This window comes from Ursus maritimus (genome assembly GCF_017311325.1).
Source record: "Ursus maritimus isolate PB19 chromosome X unlocalized genomic scaffold, ASM1731132v1 scaffold_X1, whole genome shotgun sequence".
Classification (NCBI taxonomy): domain Eukaryota; kingdom Metazoa; phylum Chordata; class Mammalia; order Carnivora; family Ursidae; genus Ursus; species Ursus maritimus.
This window is the reverse complement of record NW_024423319.1, coordinates 78,745,023-78,759,170: the sequence shown is the minus strand read 5'-3', so window position 1 is coordinate 78,759,170 and position 14,148 is coordinate 78,745,023. Positions and strand designations below refer to the sequence as shown.

The following is a 14,148-nucleotide window of genomic DNA, read 5'->3' as shown; positions in this document are numbered from 1 at the left end:
TGACTATAGCTGACTAAATGGGGGAAAGTCACACCTTAGATATTTTGCTGGGGGATAGAGTTGTATGGTAAGACGGGAGGAAGGGAACAGCTCTGTATAAGTAGAGGAAGAGGTAAAGAACAAGGGCATAAAGCCTCTTCTTAAACTGTGTCCAGCCCTAGACCACAGTCTACCAACATGGAGCATGATCTTCTTTGAAATCTCACAATTACAGTTCTCTTCTTGGGGCCTCATTTATTATAAAGTTCCCTCTCCTGCTGGTGTCACTTCACCTGAGACCACTAATACACTGAGGGGTCCCAGCATACTTGGTTTCCTTTTACCTCCCTTCATATACCAATTAGAATTTTCTCTGGTAACTTATGGTTCTAGGAATTATGAAGTACAATGTTAAAAGCAGGGAGGTAGGTGCTGATGTGCTCTCTTACCTTAGTGAGGACATGATAGATATATGGGTACATAAGACCCCTTCGGTGTCTGTGTTCAGCAACCCGCAAGACTTCGGGAGCTACTGGAGGTAAGGGTGGAATGGTGATGTCCATATGGTTCCTTGTAGACATAGACAGCAGGGATGGGATGTGGGGCTCTCCATCACCCAGGTTGGTATCTGCAACTCCAGCATCAATGGGCTGTACCCAGGACCCTCTGTCACCATTTGGATCCTCCCATCCAGGCTGCTGCTGCTGAAGTGTTTCTGTGATGTGACTAAAAATTTCAAAAGACCATGTAGAAGAGATAGAGGAGGTTGATAAAGATATTCCAACTGAAGATGTCTATTCTGATCCTAAGGATTCTTACAAACCCTCTGGAAGTCAAGACACTAAGTTAGTATTGGACCTCATACATTTCCTCCACACCTTGTAAGAGGCCATGTCTAGAGTCAGCTTATGTTCTAAGAAACTGATTACAATTGAAACCTCAAAGTAGCTCTGTTTCCCAGGAAGAATCTTCTTGGAGAAATAATCTAAGAACAAATAAGCTAGTATAAAATACCACTGTTTTAATCCTCAGAACCCTGTCTTAAGCAATATAACTGCTTACTCAACTGTTCTAATACTTCAACTCTATAAAGTCTTTTCATTTTTTTCTACATTCAATCCATCCCTCTCAAAAATCGAGAAATGACAGCCATGAAATATAGCTTCCTTAGGGCTTACCTAACCAGCTGCTATGCTTCCTTTTACTTCAGGGGCCTGGTATCTGAAAATTACCACCTGTACAGAGTCAATATGAGTATGAAGTAGTCAAACATAGGGTTTTTCTACTTCATTTAAGAATAAAGAGCCATAGAGAACATCCAGAAATATATACTTCCCCACATCAAACCCAGGTTACCAGCAAAAAAAAAAAAAAAAAAAAAAATTACAGATACTCCAGAAGTCTGTTGCCTTAAGTGCCTATTCAGATACTTACTCAGAGCTGGTTCCATTTGGTTCATCACCATCAGAGGAAGAGGAGTGAGAAGAGTCTGGTCCCAAAGGAGGTGAAGCTTTGGAAGTCAGGTAATTGGGAAACTGGGATGCAGAGGAGTCATAAGAGACAGCCCAATTGGCAAAGGGGCTGTCCTGCAGCATGGGATCCTCAGAAAAAGCATGGGATTCCCCCAAAGCATGGGGAGAGAAGAGAAGAGAGGAGTTGTGTCCCACTGGGAATGGTGGTGGATATTTCATTTTCTGGGGCACATGGTGAGAAAACTAAAGGATAAAACAGACAGAAAAGCTATTTAACATTTGAACAGGCTCTAAAATGGTTCCCTCAGAAGTTGTGACACAGTGGATAATGCCAGTAGCAGGGATTGTTGTTGGGATACAAAGAACCTACTGAGAATAATAAGAAATTATTCTAACAGTGATATATGGACAGAATCCTCCAGAGGCAGGACAATGGACCAATCCATGTCTCCTAGAACCACTCTCCAACATTAGCTAATCTACCTTCACAATGCCCTAGTGGTTACTGATTGATTTGGATATTTTCTTTATGTAGTCTGCCAGCCTTAAGTTGAGAATGTGACATAGGTATATACAGTCTTGATATTCTGATAACATTGAATTACTTTAACTCCTTAACTCAGAGTATAAAAATCAGAAAGCAACCTGAGTCTAATGCTAACACATGGTCTTGGGATTCTTGAAAGATATTACCATTGGCTTTCCAGCAGAGATAGTACCCATCTGATTTCGTGGAAGGGGAGGGTTTCCAAGCCGATTATTCCGAAAACCTGAAGCCAAGAGAAAGGGCTATACTTTAGTCAATTCTACTAATTCTACAATATTACATTCTGCTAACACCACAGTGCTTGAAAAATTATTAATAAATTATAATTTATTGAACAGCAGCTATGTGCCATGCCAAGAACCTAACAGAAATTATTTTATCTTAAAAAAAATCTTATAAAATAGATATCATGAGCCACATAACATACATGCAAATGTGACAAGTTAAGATCACACAGGTATTAAGCAGCAGAGGTGGAATTCAAACCCAGGCCAGAACCCAAAGACAGGGCTATGTTACGTACGCCAGGCTGTAATGGAGGTTAGTGCCAGAAAAAGCGCAACCTAAGGAAATGGCATTGGACCCCATCTACAAATTTGAGAAATCAGTGCCCTGTCCCAGGTCACCACTCTTATTACATGGAAATCAAAAGGACAGTAATGACTTCTACAAAAGTGCAATACAACAAGTCATTTCACTCTGGGCCAGGAGTTCCCATGAGGGACTCAGTTTCCCCTTTGGATAGAGCAGCTCTGCATCAGATGGAAGCCTTACCTAGAAAGGAGGAGGGACCCACTGGCAGCGAAGAGAGTTTGGTTGTGACTGAATAGTATTCAACTGCTTTCTTGAATCGCTCTATTTTATCTTCTGTCCTGGACTGGACATTGGAACATCAGATGTTCAGGAGAAGAAACAACATGAGAGCGTCTTTTTCATGTAACTTATAATTGAAGAGTCAAAACAGTAGCAGAAATAAAATATTTTAAGAAACCCAAGAGAGCAATTTTTCATGTTGCGGAAAAGACTAGGTAGAGAGAAAGCATTATAAAATGTAAAATAAAAAAAATTAAGCTTAAAAATAAGTAAGTAAATAAAGTTTACTTACATTTTGTGCTATTCTAAAATGGTCATATGATCATCAGAAAAAATTGATTAAGGATGGGGAAAAATTACATACTACCACCACCCAAAGATATTTTGGTCTGTTTTCTTCCAGTATTTTATTTTATGTATTTTATCTTTCAAATTTTTTTAAAAGATAGATTATTTATTTATTATTTTTTAAATTTATCTGAGAGAGAGGGAAAGAGAGAGAGAGCATGCATATGAGTGGGGTGAGGGGCAAAAGGAGAGAGAGAATCCTCAAGCAGATTCCATACTGAGCACAGAACCTGACACGGAGCTCAATCCCAGGAACCTGAGATCATGACCTGAGCTGAAATCAAGAGTCAGACACTTAACTAAGCCACTCAGTTGCCCCTTCTTCCAGTATTTTAAAATAAACTTGTTTTGTTGACATATTACTGGTCTATTTTAATATACATATTTTCTATAGTTGATACTATATAATTTCATATCCCCCTTCTATTATAATTTTGAATGACTGTATTTTTAAAAATATAAATGTATCATAAATTACGTAACTACTTCCCTAATACCTGACATTATTTCTCACATTTGGCTATTATAAGTTATGCAACAAAGAACACATATGTACATACAATTTTTTTCTGGATTTCAGATTATGTTCCTAGGAAAATGTCCCCAAAGTGGAATCATTGGTTCGAAAGGTATTAACACTAAAATAAAAAGCACTTAAACATATACAAAAACCACAATGTGTCATCGCTATATATCCACCAGAATGGTTGAAATTAAAGATTGTAAGTATCAGGCACTGGTAAGGATATGGAATAACTGGAACTTCAGTGCATTGCTGGTGGGAGTGTACATTGGTTTAATGTGGAAAATAGATTGGCAGTTTCTTACAAAGTGAAACATATATTTACCACCTGGCACAGCATTCCTACTTCCATGTATTTACCCAGGAGAAATGAGTACATATGTCCACCAAAAGATAGGAATGAGAATACTAACAACAAATTTATTCATAATGGCCCCAAACCCAAATAACTCAAATGTATACCAAGAGAAGAATGAATAATTGTGGTAGATTCCTACAATGGAATACTATACAGTTATAAAAAGAACAAAGTGCAACACAGATAAGTCTCAAATACCTTATACTGAGTGAAAGAAAAGAGACACAAAAGAGTATATATAAAGTTCAAGTAGAAGCAAAACTAATCTATGGCAAAAGAAGTAAAAATACTGTTCATCTCTGAGGCGTTAGGGCTGACTGAGAAGGAGCTTTTCCTTATCAAACCTTTTCCAATGTAATTTTAAAGTCCTCTTGAATATATTATTTTATGAACTTCCTAATATTTCATCAAATGGAATATAAACTATTAAAGTCATTTCTACTTTATCATTATAAAAAATGCTTTGATAAGCATAATTTTACACAAGTTTCTTGGATAATTTCATAGGGAATATTCTTAGAAGTAGAAATACCAGGTCAAAGGATATGGTCATTTTCATAGACATATTTTTTAAATTCAAAATTTTAGTTAACATACCATGCAATATTGGTTTCTAGAGTAGAATTCAGTGATTTATCACTTACATACAACACCCAGTGCTCATCAAAAGTGCCCTCTTTAATACCCGTTACCCATCTAGCCCATCCCCCACATGCCTCCCTCCATCAACCCTCAGTTTGTTCTCTACAGTTAAGAGTCTCTTATGGCTTAGGGGCACCTGGGTGGCTCAGTCAGTTAAGCATCTGTCTTGGCTTTGGCTCAGGTCATAATCTCAGGGTCATGAGATCAAGCCCCACAGTGGGCTCCACACTCAGTGGGGTGTCTGCTTGTCTCTCTCCTTCCCCGTCTGCCCTTCCCCCCACTCTCTCTCTCTCTCAAGTAAATTAATTAATTAATCTTTTTAAAAAAGTCTCTTATGGCTTGTTTCCCTCTCTCCGTTTTTTTCTTTTCCCCCTTCCCCAATGATCCTCTGTTTTGTTTCTTCAATTCCACATATGAGTGAGATCATATGTTATTTGTCTTTCTCTGACATTTATTTCACTTAGCATAATACACTCTAGTTCCATCTACATTGTTACAAATGGCAATATTTCATTCTTTTTGATGACTAATATTCCATTGCATATATATATATATATATATATATGCAACACACACACACACACACACACACACACACACACACCACATCTTCTTTATCCATGCATCAGCCTGAAGACATCTGGGTTCTTTCTATAGTTTGGCTACTGCTGATAATGCTGTTATAAACATCAGGGTGCATGCACCCCTTTGAATCTGCATTTTTGTATTCTTTGGGTAAACACCTAGTAGTGCAATTGTGGGATGGTAGGGTAGTTCTATTTTTAACTTTTTAAGGAACCTCCAAACTGTTCTCCAGAGTAGTAGCTGCATCAGTTTGCATTCCCACCAATAGCGCAAGAGGCTTCGCCTTTCCTCGCATCCTCACCAACCCTGTTGTTTCTAGTGTTAATTTTGGCCATTCTGACAGGTGTGAGGTGATATTTCATTGTGGTTTTGATTTGCATTTCGCTGATGATGAGTGATGTTGAGCATCTTTTCATGTGTCTGTTGGCCATCTCGCTGTCTTTTTTGGAAAAGTTTCTATACATATCTTCTGCCCATTTCTTAACTGGATTATTTGTTTATTTGGGTGTTGAGTTTAATAAGTTCTTTATTGATTTTGGATACTAACCCTTTATCAGATATGTCATTTGCAAATATCTTCTCCCATTCCACATGCTGCCTTTTAGTTTTGTTGATTGTTTCCTTCACTGTGCAGATGTTTTTACCTTGAATAAGTCCCAATAGTTCATTTTTTGCTTTTGTTCCCCTTGCCTCTGGAGACGTGTCTAGGAAGAAGAAGTTGCTGCTGCTGAGGTCAAAGAGGTTGTTGCCTGTGTTCTCCTCTAGGATTTTGATGGATTCCTGTCTCACATTTAGGTCTTTCATCCATTTTGAATTTATTTTAGTGTACAGTGTAAGAAAGTGATCCAGTTTCATACTTGTGCATGTTGTTGTCCAGTTTTCCCAACACCATTTGTTGAAGAGACTGTCTTTTTTCCATTGGATATTCTTTTCTGCTTTGTCAAAGATTAGTTGACTATAGAGTTGAGGGTCCATTTCTGGGTTTTCCATTCTGTTCCACTGATCTATGTGTCTGTTTTTGTGCCAGCATCATACTGTTTTGATGACTACAGCTTTGTAATATAACTTGAAATCCAGAATTATTCTTTTTCATGATTGCTTTGGCTATTTGGGATCTTTTGTTGGTTCCATACAAATTGTAGGATGGTTTGTTCCAGCTCTGTGAAAATTGCTGATGGTATTTTGATAGGGATTGCATTAAACGTGTAAATTGCTTTGGGTAGTATAGACATCTTAATAATGTTTGTTCTTTCAACGCACATGGAATGCTCTTCCATTTCTTTGTGTCCTCCTCAATTTCTTTCATAAATGTTCTATAGTTTTAGGAGTACACATCTTTTACCTCTTTAGTTAGGTTTATTCCTAGGTACCTTCTTGTTTTTGGTGCAACTGCAAATGGGATCGATTCCTTGATTTCTCTTTTTGCTGCTTCATTATTGGTGTATAGAAATACAACAGATTTCTGCACATTGATTTTATATCCTGCAACTCTGCTGAATTCATGTTTAAGTTCTAGCAATTTTTTGGTGGAGTCTTTTGCGTTTTCTACATAGAGTATCATGTTGTCTACAAATAGCGAAAGTTTGACTTCTTCCTTGACAATTTGGATGCCTTTTATTTCTTTTTGTTGGCTGATTGCTGAGGGCAAGACTTTTCCAGTACTATGTTAAATAGTAATGGTGAGAGCAGACATTCTTGTCTTGTTCCTGACCATAGGGGAAGGGCTCTCAGTTTTTCCCCATTGAGGATACTAACTGTGGGTCTTTTGTATATTGCCTGCATGAGGCTGAAGTATGTTCCTTCTATCCCTACATTGTTGAGGGTTTTTATCAAGAAAGGATGATGTATTTTTTTCAAATGCTTTTTTTTTGCATCTATTAACAGTATTATATGGTTCTTATCCTTTCTCTTACTAATGTGATGTATCATATTGATTGATTTGTGAATACTGAATCACCTCTGTGGCCCAGGAATAAATCCCACCTGAACGTGGTAAATCATTATTTTAATGTACTGTTGAATTTGGTTTGCTAGTAGTTTACTGAGAATTTTTGCATCCATGTTTATCAGGGATAGTGGCCTATAATTCTCCTTTTTAGTGGGGTCTTTGTCTGGGTTTAGAATCAAGGTAATACTGGCTTCATACAATGAGTTTGGAAGTTTTCCTTCCATTTCTGTACTTTTGGAACAGTTTGAGGAGAACAAGTATCAACTCTTCTTTAAATGTCTGGTAGAATTCCCCCTGGGAAACCATCTGGCCCTGGGCTCTTGTTTTTGGGAGATTTTTGATTACTGATTCAATTTCTTTTCTGGTTATGGGTCCGTTCAAATTTTCTATTTCTTCATGTTTCAGTTTTGGTAGTTTGTAGGTTTCTAGGAATTTGTCCATTTCTTCCAAGTTGCCCAGTTTGCTGGCATATAATTTTTCATAGTATTGTTTTATAACTGTGTTTCTGTGGTGTTGGTTGTGATCTCTCCTCTTTCATTCATGATTTTATCCTTTTTGTGTCCTTTCTCTTTTTGATAAGTCTGGCTAGGGGTTTATCATTTTTTTAAATTCTTTCGAAGAACTAGCTCTTAGTTTTGTTAATCTGTGCTACGGGTTGTTTTGTTTTGTTTTGGTTTCTATATAGTTTATTTATGCTCTAATCTTAATTATTTCCCTTCTTCTCTTGGATTTAGGTTTTTATTTGCTGTTCCTTTTCTAGCTCCTTTACGTGTAAGGTTAGATTGTGTATTTGAGACTTTTCTTGCTTCTTGAGGTAGGACTGTAGAGCAATGCACTTCCCTTTTAATACTGCCTTTGCTGTATCCCAAAGGTTTTGGACTGCTGTGTTTCATTTTCATTTGCTTCCATGTATTTTTAAATTTCTTCTTTAATTCCTAGTTAACCCATTCATTCTTTAGTAGGATGTTCTTTAACCTCCATGTATTTGTGGTCTTTCCAATTTTTTTCTTGTGGTTGACTTCAAGTTTCATAATGTTGTGGTCCAAAAATATGCATATTATGATCTTAGTCTTTTTGTACTTGTTGAGGGCTGATTATTGACCCAGTATGTGATCCATTTTGGAGACTGTCCCATGTGCACTCGAAAAGAATGTGTATTCTGCTGCTTTAGGATGAAATGTTCTGAATATATCTGTTAAGTCCATTTGGTCCAGTGTGTCATTCAAAGCCATTGTTTCCTTGTTGACTTTCTGCTTAGACGATCTGTCCATTGCTGTAAGTGGGGTGTTAAAGTCCCCTATTGTTGTATTATTATCAATGGGTTTATGTTTATTATTAATTGATTTGTATATTTGGGTGCTCCCAAGTTGGGGGCATAAATATTTACAATTGTTAGATCTTGATGAATAGACCCCTTAATTATGATATAATGCCCTTCTTCTCTTGTTAGTCTTTGTTTTCAAATCTAGTTTGTCTGATAGAAGTATGGCTACTCCAGCTTTTTTTTTTATGTCCATTAGCATGACAGATGGTTCTCCATCCTCTCGCTTTTGATCTGCACTCTTTAAGTCTAAAATGCATAGACTTTTGACACATGATAGTAAATCTCTTTCCAAAACCGATGTCTCAAGTTATGCTCTCATCATCAGTGCATGAGAGTGCCCAATTCACCATCCAGCCCAATGTTGAGTACTTTCTACAAAAAAAGTCTTCTAACTGCAAGAAACATTTCTTAAAATGTATAAAAAATTAAAATATGTAATCCCAAAAAGTAAAATTTTAAACATTTATAATCTTCTCTCTCAGAACCTGTAATTGTTAACATTCTAGGACCTATATAGCATTCCAGATGTCTTTATTTATGTACATTCAGGCACACAAACACAGAAATCAAGATCACCAGGTCCTCCAGGCTCACTTAGAAATAAAATCACTCTCCTTTCTCAAAAATCTGAGTATATAATTGTCTGAAAAAGTATTCCAAATCTCAAGAATATATGCAAATTACTGACTTATGGAATGATATCTATTTGGTTGAATAATATTCCACTGTATCAAGGTTCCATTAGTTATATATTCACTATTATTTCCATTTTATATTTAATTACATACCTAACAATCTCCTAAAAAATGTAAGCCACACACAGTCTTCCTTAATATCTATAGCTGTGTACTTACTCCTCTTCCTAGAAGTGACCAGTGTTAATCAGTTTGGTCTATGTCATGTCATATACACATTATGTATGTACACCAATATGGTTTTGGTTTTTTCATATATATGGAATCATATTATTATACTGTTTTTCAACTTGCTTTCTGCACTTAACTTATAAACCATTCAACATCAGTGAGTAAAGATCAATGACCTAATCCCCTGAAATACTGAATTATGTGTACTTCCCTCAGTGTACCACTGTTCTGTGCCCTGACAAACATTTACTCTGCCTTCAAGGGTATGACTTCTACAAAACCTTTCCTTCCGTGACACATTTACTGTGGTTTTTCTTTGTTGTACTTATTGATTTGCTTCTGCCTCCCATTTAACCTAAAGTTCTGCAAGAACAAAGAAGGGTTTATTCACATTTATATTTTAGTGTCTAGCATGGGACCTTGTCTGTAGAAGTATATTCAGTACTTAATATATGGTCGTATTTAATAATGCCCTACCCTTTTCTTTTATAGATCCTGAGAGGCCATAGGTAGCAGAGCAGAACACTGTCCTTTGATGCTATTACCTAGCAGTTTTTGTATGTTTGTTTAGAAGAGCTCTCATAATTATACAACTGCTAAAAATGATGTTTATGAAAATTATACAGCAACAATGAAAACTGGTTTAAGACATAATGTTAAGTGAAAAAAGCAGGTTAAAAATTTTTACACTGAGATCACTACCACATAAAAACATACATATGAAGGGGACTAGGAAACACTATAAAACATTTAGGGTGGGGGAATTCATAGCAAAGTCTCTATTTTAAAAATGTTTTGTTCTTATTATTTAGTGAAAAGGGGGATCCTTGTTATTAAGAATAGTCATTATCCAGGTTCCAAAGATCATAAAGCTATAAAGGGAAGCAAAAGCTGTAACATTAAAAATATTCACCACTCAGATGAACACTTATAAAATTTTTCCTCTGTCAACATATAATGGAATATTATTTCGTTTTAAAAAGGAAAGAAATTCTGGCACATGCTACAACATAGATGAACCTTGAGGGCATCATGGTAAGTGAAATAAGTCAGTCACAAAAAGACAAATACTGTATAATTCCATTTAGATGAGGCACCTAAAGTGGTCAAAATCATAGGGAAAGAGGGGCACCTGGGTGGCTCAGTCGCTTAAGCGTCTGCCTTCAGCTCAGGTCATGATCTCAGGGTCCTGGGATCGAGGCCCACATCGGGCTCCCTGCTCAGTGGGGAGCCTGCTTCTCCCTCTCCCTCTGCTCCTCCCCCTGCTTGTGCTCTCTCTGTCTGTCAAATAAATAAATAAATAAAAATCTTTAAAAAAATCATAGGAAAAGAAAGTTGAATTGTGGTTGCCAAGGGCTGGAGGGGAGAGGAAAATGGGAAGTTATCATATAATGGGTATAGAGTTTCAGTTTTACAAGATGATAAGAGTTATGGAGATGGATGATGGTGATGGATACACAACATTACGAATGTATTTAATACCACTGAACTGTACACTTAAAATGATTCACTTAAAATGATTAGGATGGTAAATTTTATGTTATGTATATTTTACCACAATAAAAAGGGGAAGGAAAACTTATTCATCCAAACAGTATCCCCTGCTTAACACTAGTATCTCCCCCTACCCACTATGTCAATTTCTTTCTTTGTGGGTCAGTGTCTTCCTAATTGTCTGAGGCAAACAGCTGAAAGTACAATGGAAATCAACAAAGTGAATGAGCATAATGTATCATAAAGGTCAGGATTTCCTTAAGTCAAGGGAAATGATGGAGGACTGCATACATCATGCTAGAAGTCATGGAAAATGAGTGGTACAGTTAGTGTTCAACAACAGTGGAAGAAAAAATTATGAAAGATGATGTTAAGAAAGGCACTTGGAAAAACAATGATTTGAATATTGAAAGAAACTAAGCCCTTTGGGAAAATAAAGCCCAAGTACATTTTTTATGAAAAAAAACCTTTTTATGATTATGCTAGAAAGTTAGATGTAAAGTAATGGATGCTAGATTGTCCTATCATATAACTGGTTAGGAAAATTATGCTCCCACGATAAAGTGCTGATTTCATGCTTTATTCATTTAAAAAAAATCTACAGAGAGAGTTCCATTTTAGATAAGATGGAGGAAACACACTACCTTATTCCCACTGGAAGGTAGTTATAAAACCTAGGAGCAGCTATTTGAAGACTCTGAAAAGTAAACAGTAACAGGAGGGCTGGGGAAGAAGGCCAGAATTCAACGTACCACAGAATCAAGGGTGAGTTTAGGATTTCTTTTTCTTTTTTAGGATTTCTTTTTCTTGCAGTATCTCTTGGTGTGGACAGAATGCAGCCTAACATCTAGAAGCATACTTTGATGTGGACTGAGAGCTCCAGGGGAAACCCTAGCTTAGTTCTGGCTTGAAGAATGGGAAAGGGGGTTCTTGAAAACTCAAGAAAGTATATGGAAACACTCTAATTTCTTTTTCTTTCCTTTTTTCTGTTCTCATGTGGGCCAGCCTGAAACAAACCTATGGTGGCAGCAGTGGCAACACGGGAATAACAGGAAGCTTCCTTTCCAATCAGAGAAGCAGTGGTCTCAGTAGGGTAGGGTGAGCCTTTGATGCTTTTCCTCTCTTTCTATCCTTCTGCTGTTTGGCCCCAGACACAGAGAAAGGGTGGCCCAATGAACCAGGAATACTGAAGAGATCGCAGAGACAGAGCAGCAGAATATGTGGATCTGACACTAAACAGCAGACCACAGACTCTGAGAACTGAAGAGATAAACAACCAAACAAGTCCCAGACTGGATACTGAGTGGGTGGCATATACATGGGACTGAGCCAAATAAGTTTGGAACGACTTTGAAAATTGCACTGACAATGAAACCACAGCCCACAGAAGGATGGTAAGAACTTGTGGTCTAAACCTAAATGGGTCAATTGCCTCCTAAAACAAAACTGTCAACATTCCTTCTTATATTGAAACAATATCAAGACTCCCAATGCTGAGATGACAAACACACTGGGATTATCTGACAAAGATGTTAAAGCAGCTTTATAAAAGTGCTTGGAAGTAAGGGAAACATTTCTGAAACACAGAGAAAGATGGAAAGTCTCCGCAAAAAAAGATAATATGTAAAGAACCAAATGGAAATTTTAGAACTTAACAATACCGTAACCAAAATTTTAAAAACTTTGTTGGATGGGCTCTATAGCAGGACAGAGATGACCAAGAAAAGAGTCAATGAAATTTATGATAAATCAAAAGAAATTATCCAGTGTGAAAATCAGTGACAAAAATATAATTTTACTGAAAAATGCAGAGCCTCAAGGACCTACAGAATAATGCCAAAAGGTCTAACATTGGTGTTATTATACACACGGAAGGAAAGGAAAACATGGAACAGAAAAAAAAATAGCTGAAAAATTCTCAAATTTAGTGAAAGACATACTTAGATATTCAAGAAGCTAGAAAACTCTAAATAGCATAAATTCAAATAAATCTCTACAAGAAATCACTGGCAAATTCTACCACTGTTAAAGAGGAAAAACCAATTCTACACAATCTCTCCCAAAAATCAGAAGAATACTTGCCAACTCATTTTGAGTCCAGCATTACCCTGATACCAAACCAGACAAAGACAGCACAAAAACACTATTGACCAACATTCCTCAAGAAAACAAATGCAAAAATGTTCAATGAAATACTAGTAATTCAAATCCAATAATATAAAAAAAGGAAGAATATACCTTGACCACATCCTGGGAATGCAAAGATGGTTCAATATTAATCAATGGACTAAAGCAGAAAAAGCACATGATCCTATCAGCAGATGCAAAAAAAAAAAAAATACATTTGACAAAGTACACCATCCTTTAATGATAAGAACTCTTAGTAAATCAGGAACATAACTTCCTCAACCTGATAATGTACATCTACAAGACCTACAGCTAATGTAATACTTAATGCTGACTGAATGCTCTTCCTGAAGATTGGGAACAAAATAAATCATCACTCCTATTCACCATTGTTTAGAAATCCTAGATGGTGCAGTAAGGAAGAAAAAGACACACAGACTAGAAAAGAAATAAAACTGTCCTTATTCACAGACAATATGATCATCTACACAGAAAATACCAACAAACATACCAAAAAACTTCTTGTGAGTTTAGAAAGGTTGCAGAATACAAGGTCAACACACAAAAATCAATCATATTTTTATAGAGCAGCAATGAACAATTAGAAATTGAAATGAACAAAACAATATCTTTTACAATAGGTGCCTCAAATATAAAATCCTTATATAATTGTTAAAAAATGTATGGGACTTGTCCTAGCCTCAGCAATCAGACATCGAAAACAAATAAAAGGCACCTGAATTGGCAAAGAAGAAGTCAAACTCTCACTCTTTGCAGATGACATGATCCTCTAATGTAGAAAACCCAAAGACTCCACACCAAAATTGCTAGAACTCATACAGGAATTCAGCAAAGTGGAAGGATATAAAATCAATGCACAGAAATCAGTTGCATTTTTATACACCAATAATGAAGCAGCAGAGAGAGAAATTAAGGAGTCAATCCCATTTACAATTGCACCCAAAACCATAGATACCTAGGAATAAACCTAACCAAGCGGGCAAAGGATCTGTACTTTGAAAACTACAGAACACTCATGAAAGAAATTGAGGAAGACACAAAGAAATGGAAAAACATTCCATGCTCATGGATTGGAAGAACAAATATTGTTAAAATGTCTAT

General features: G+C 36.5%; 1 protein-coding gene across 5 annotated transcripts in view; it reads right to left on the bottom strand.

The window, feature by feature from the left end:
- Positions 1 to 14,148, bottom strand: part of FAM120C (family with sequence similarity 120C) — a 140,278-nt gene that overhangs the window by 87,016 nt on the left and 39,114 nt on the right. For all 5 annotated transcript variants that reach the window (XM_040631306.1, XM_040631305.1, XM_040631302.1 and 2 more), the window contains exons 5-8: positions 2,773 to 2,875; positions 2,145 to 2,221; positions 1,414 to 1,694; positions 429 to 705 (exon numbers count right to left, since the gene is read on the bottom strand). In XM_040631306.1, the coding sequence (XP_040487240.1) occupies positions 429 to 705; positions 1,414 to 1,694; positions 2,145 to 2,221; positions 2,773 to 2,875 (738 nt within the window). The remainder of the gene's footprint in view (positions 1 to 428; positions 706 to 1,413; positions 1,695 to 2,144; positions 2,222 to 2,772; positions 2,876 to 14,148) is intronic.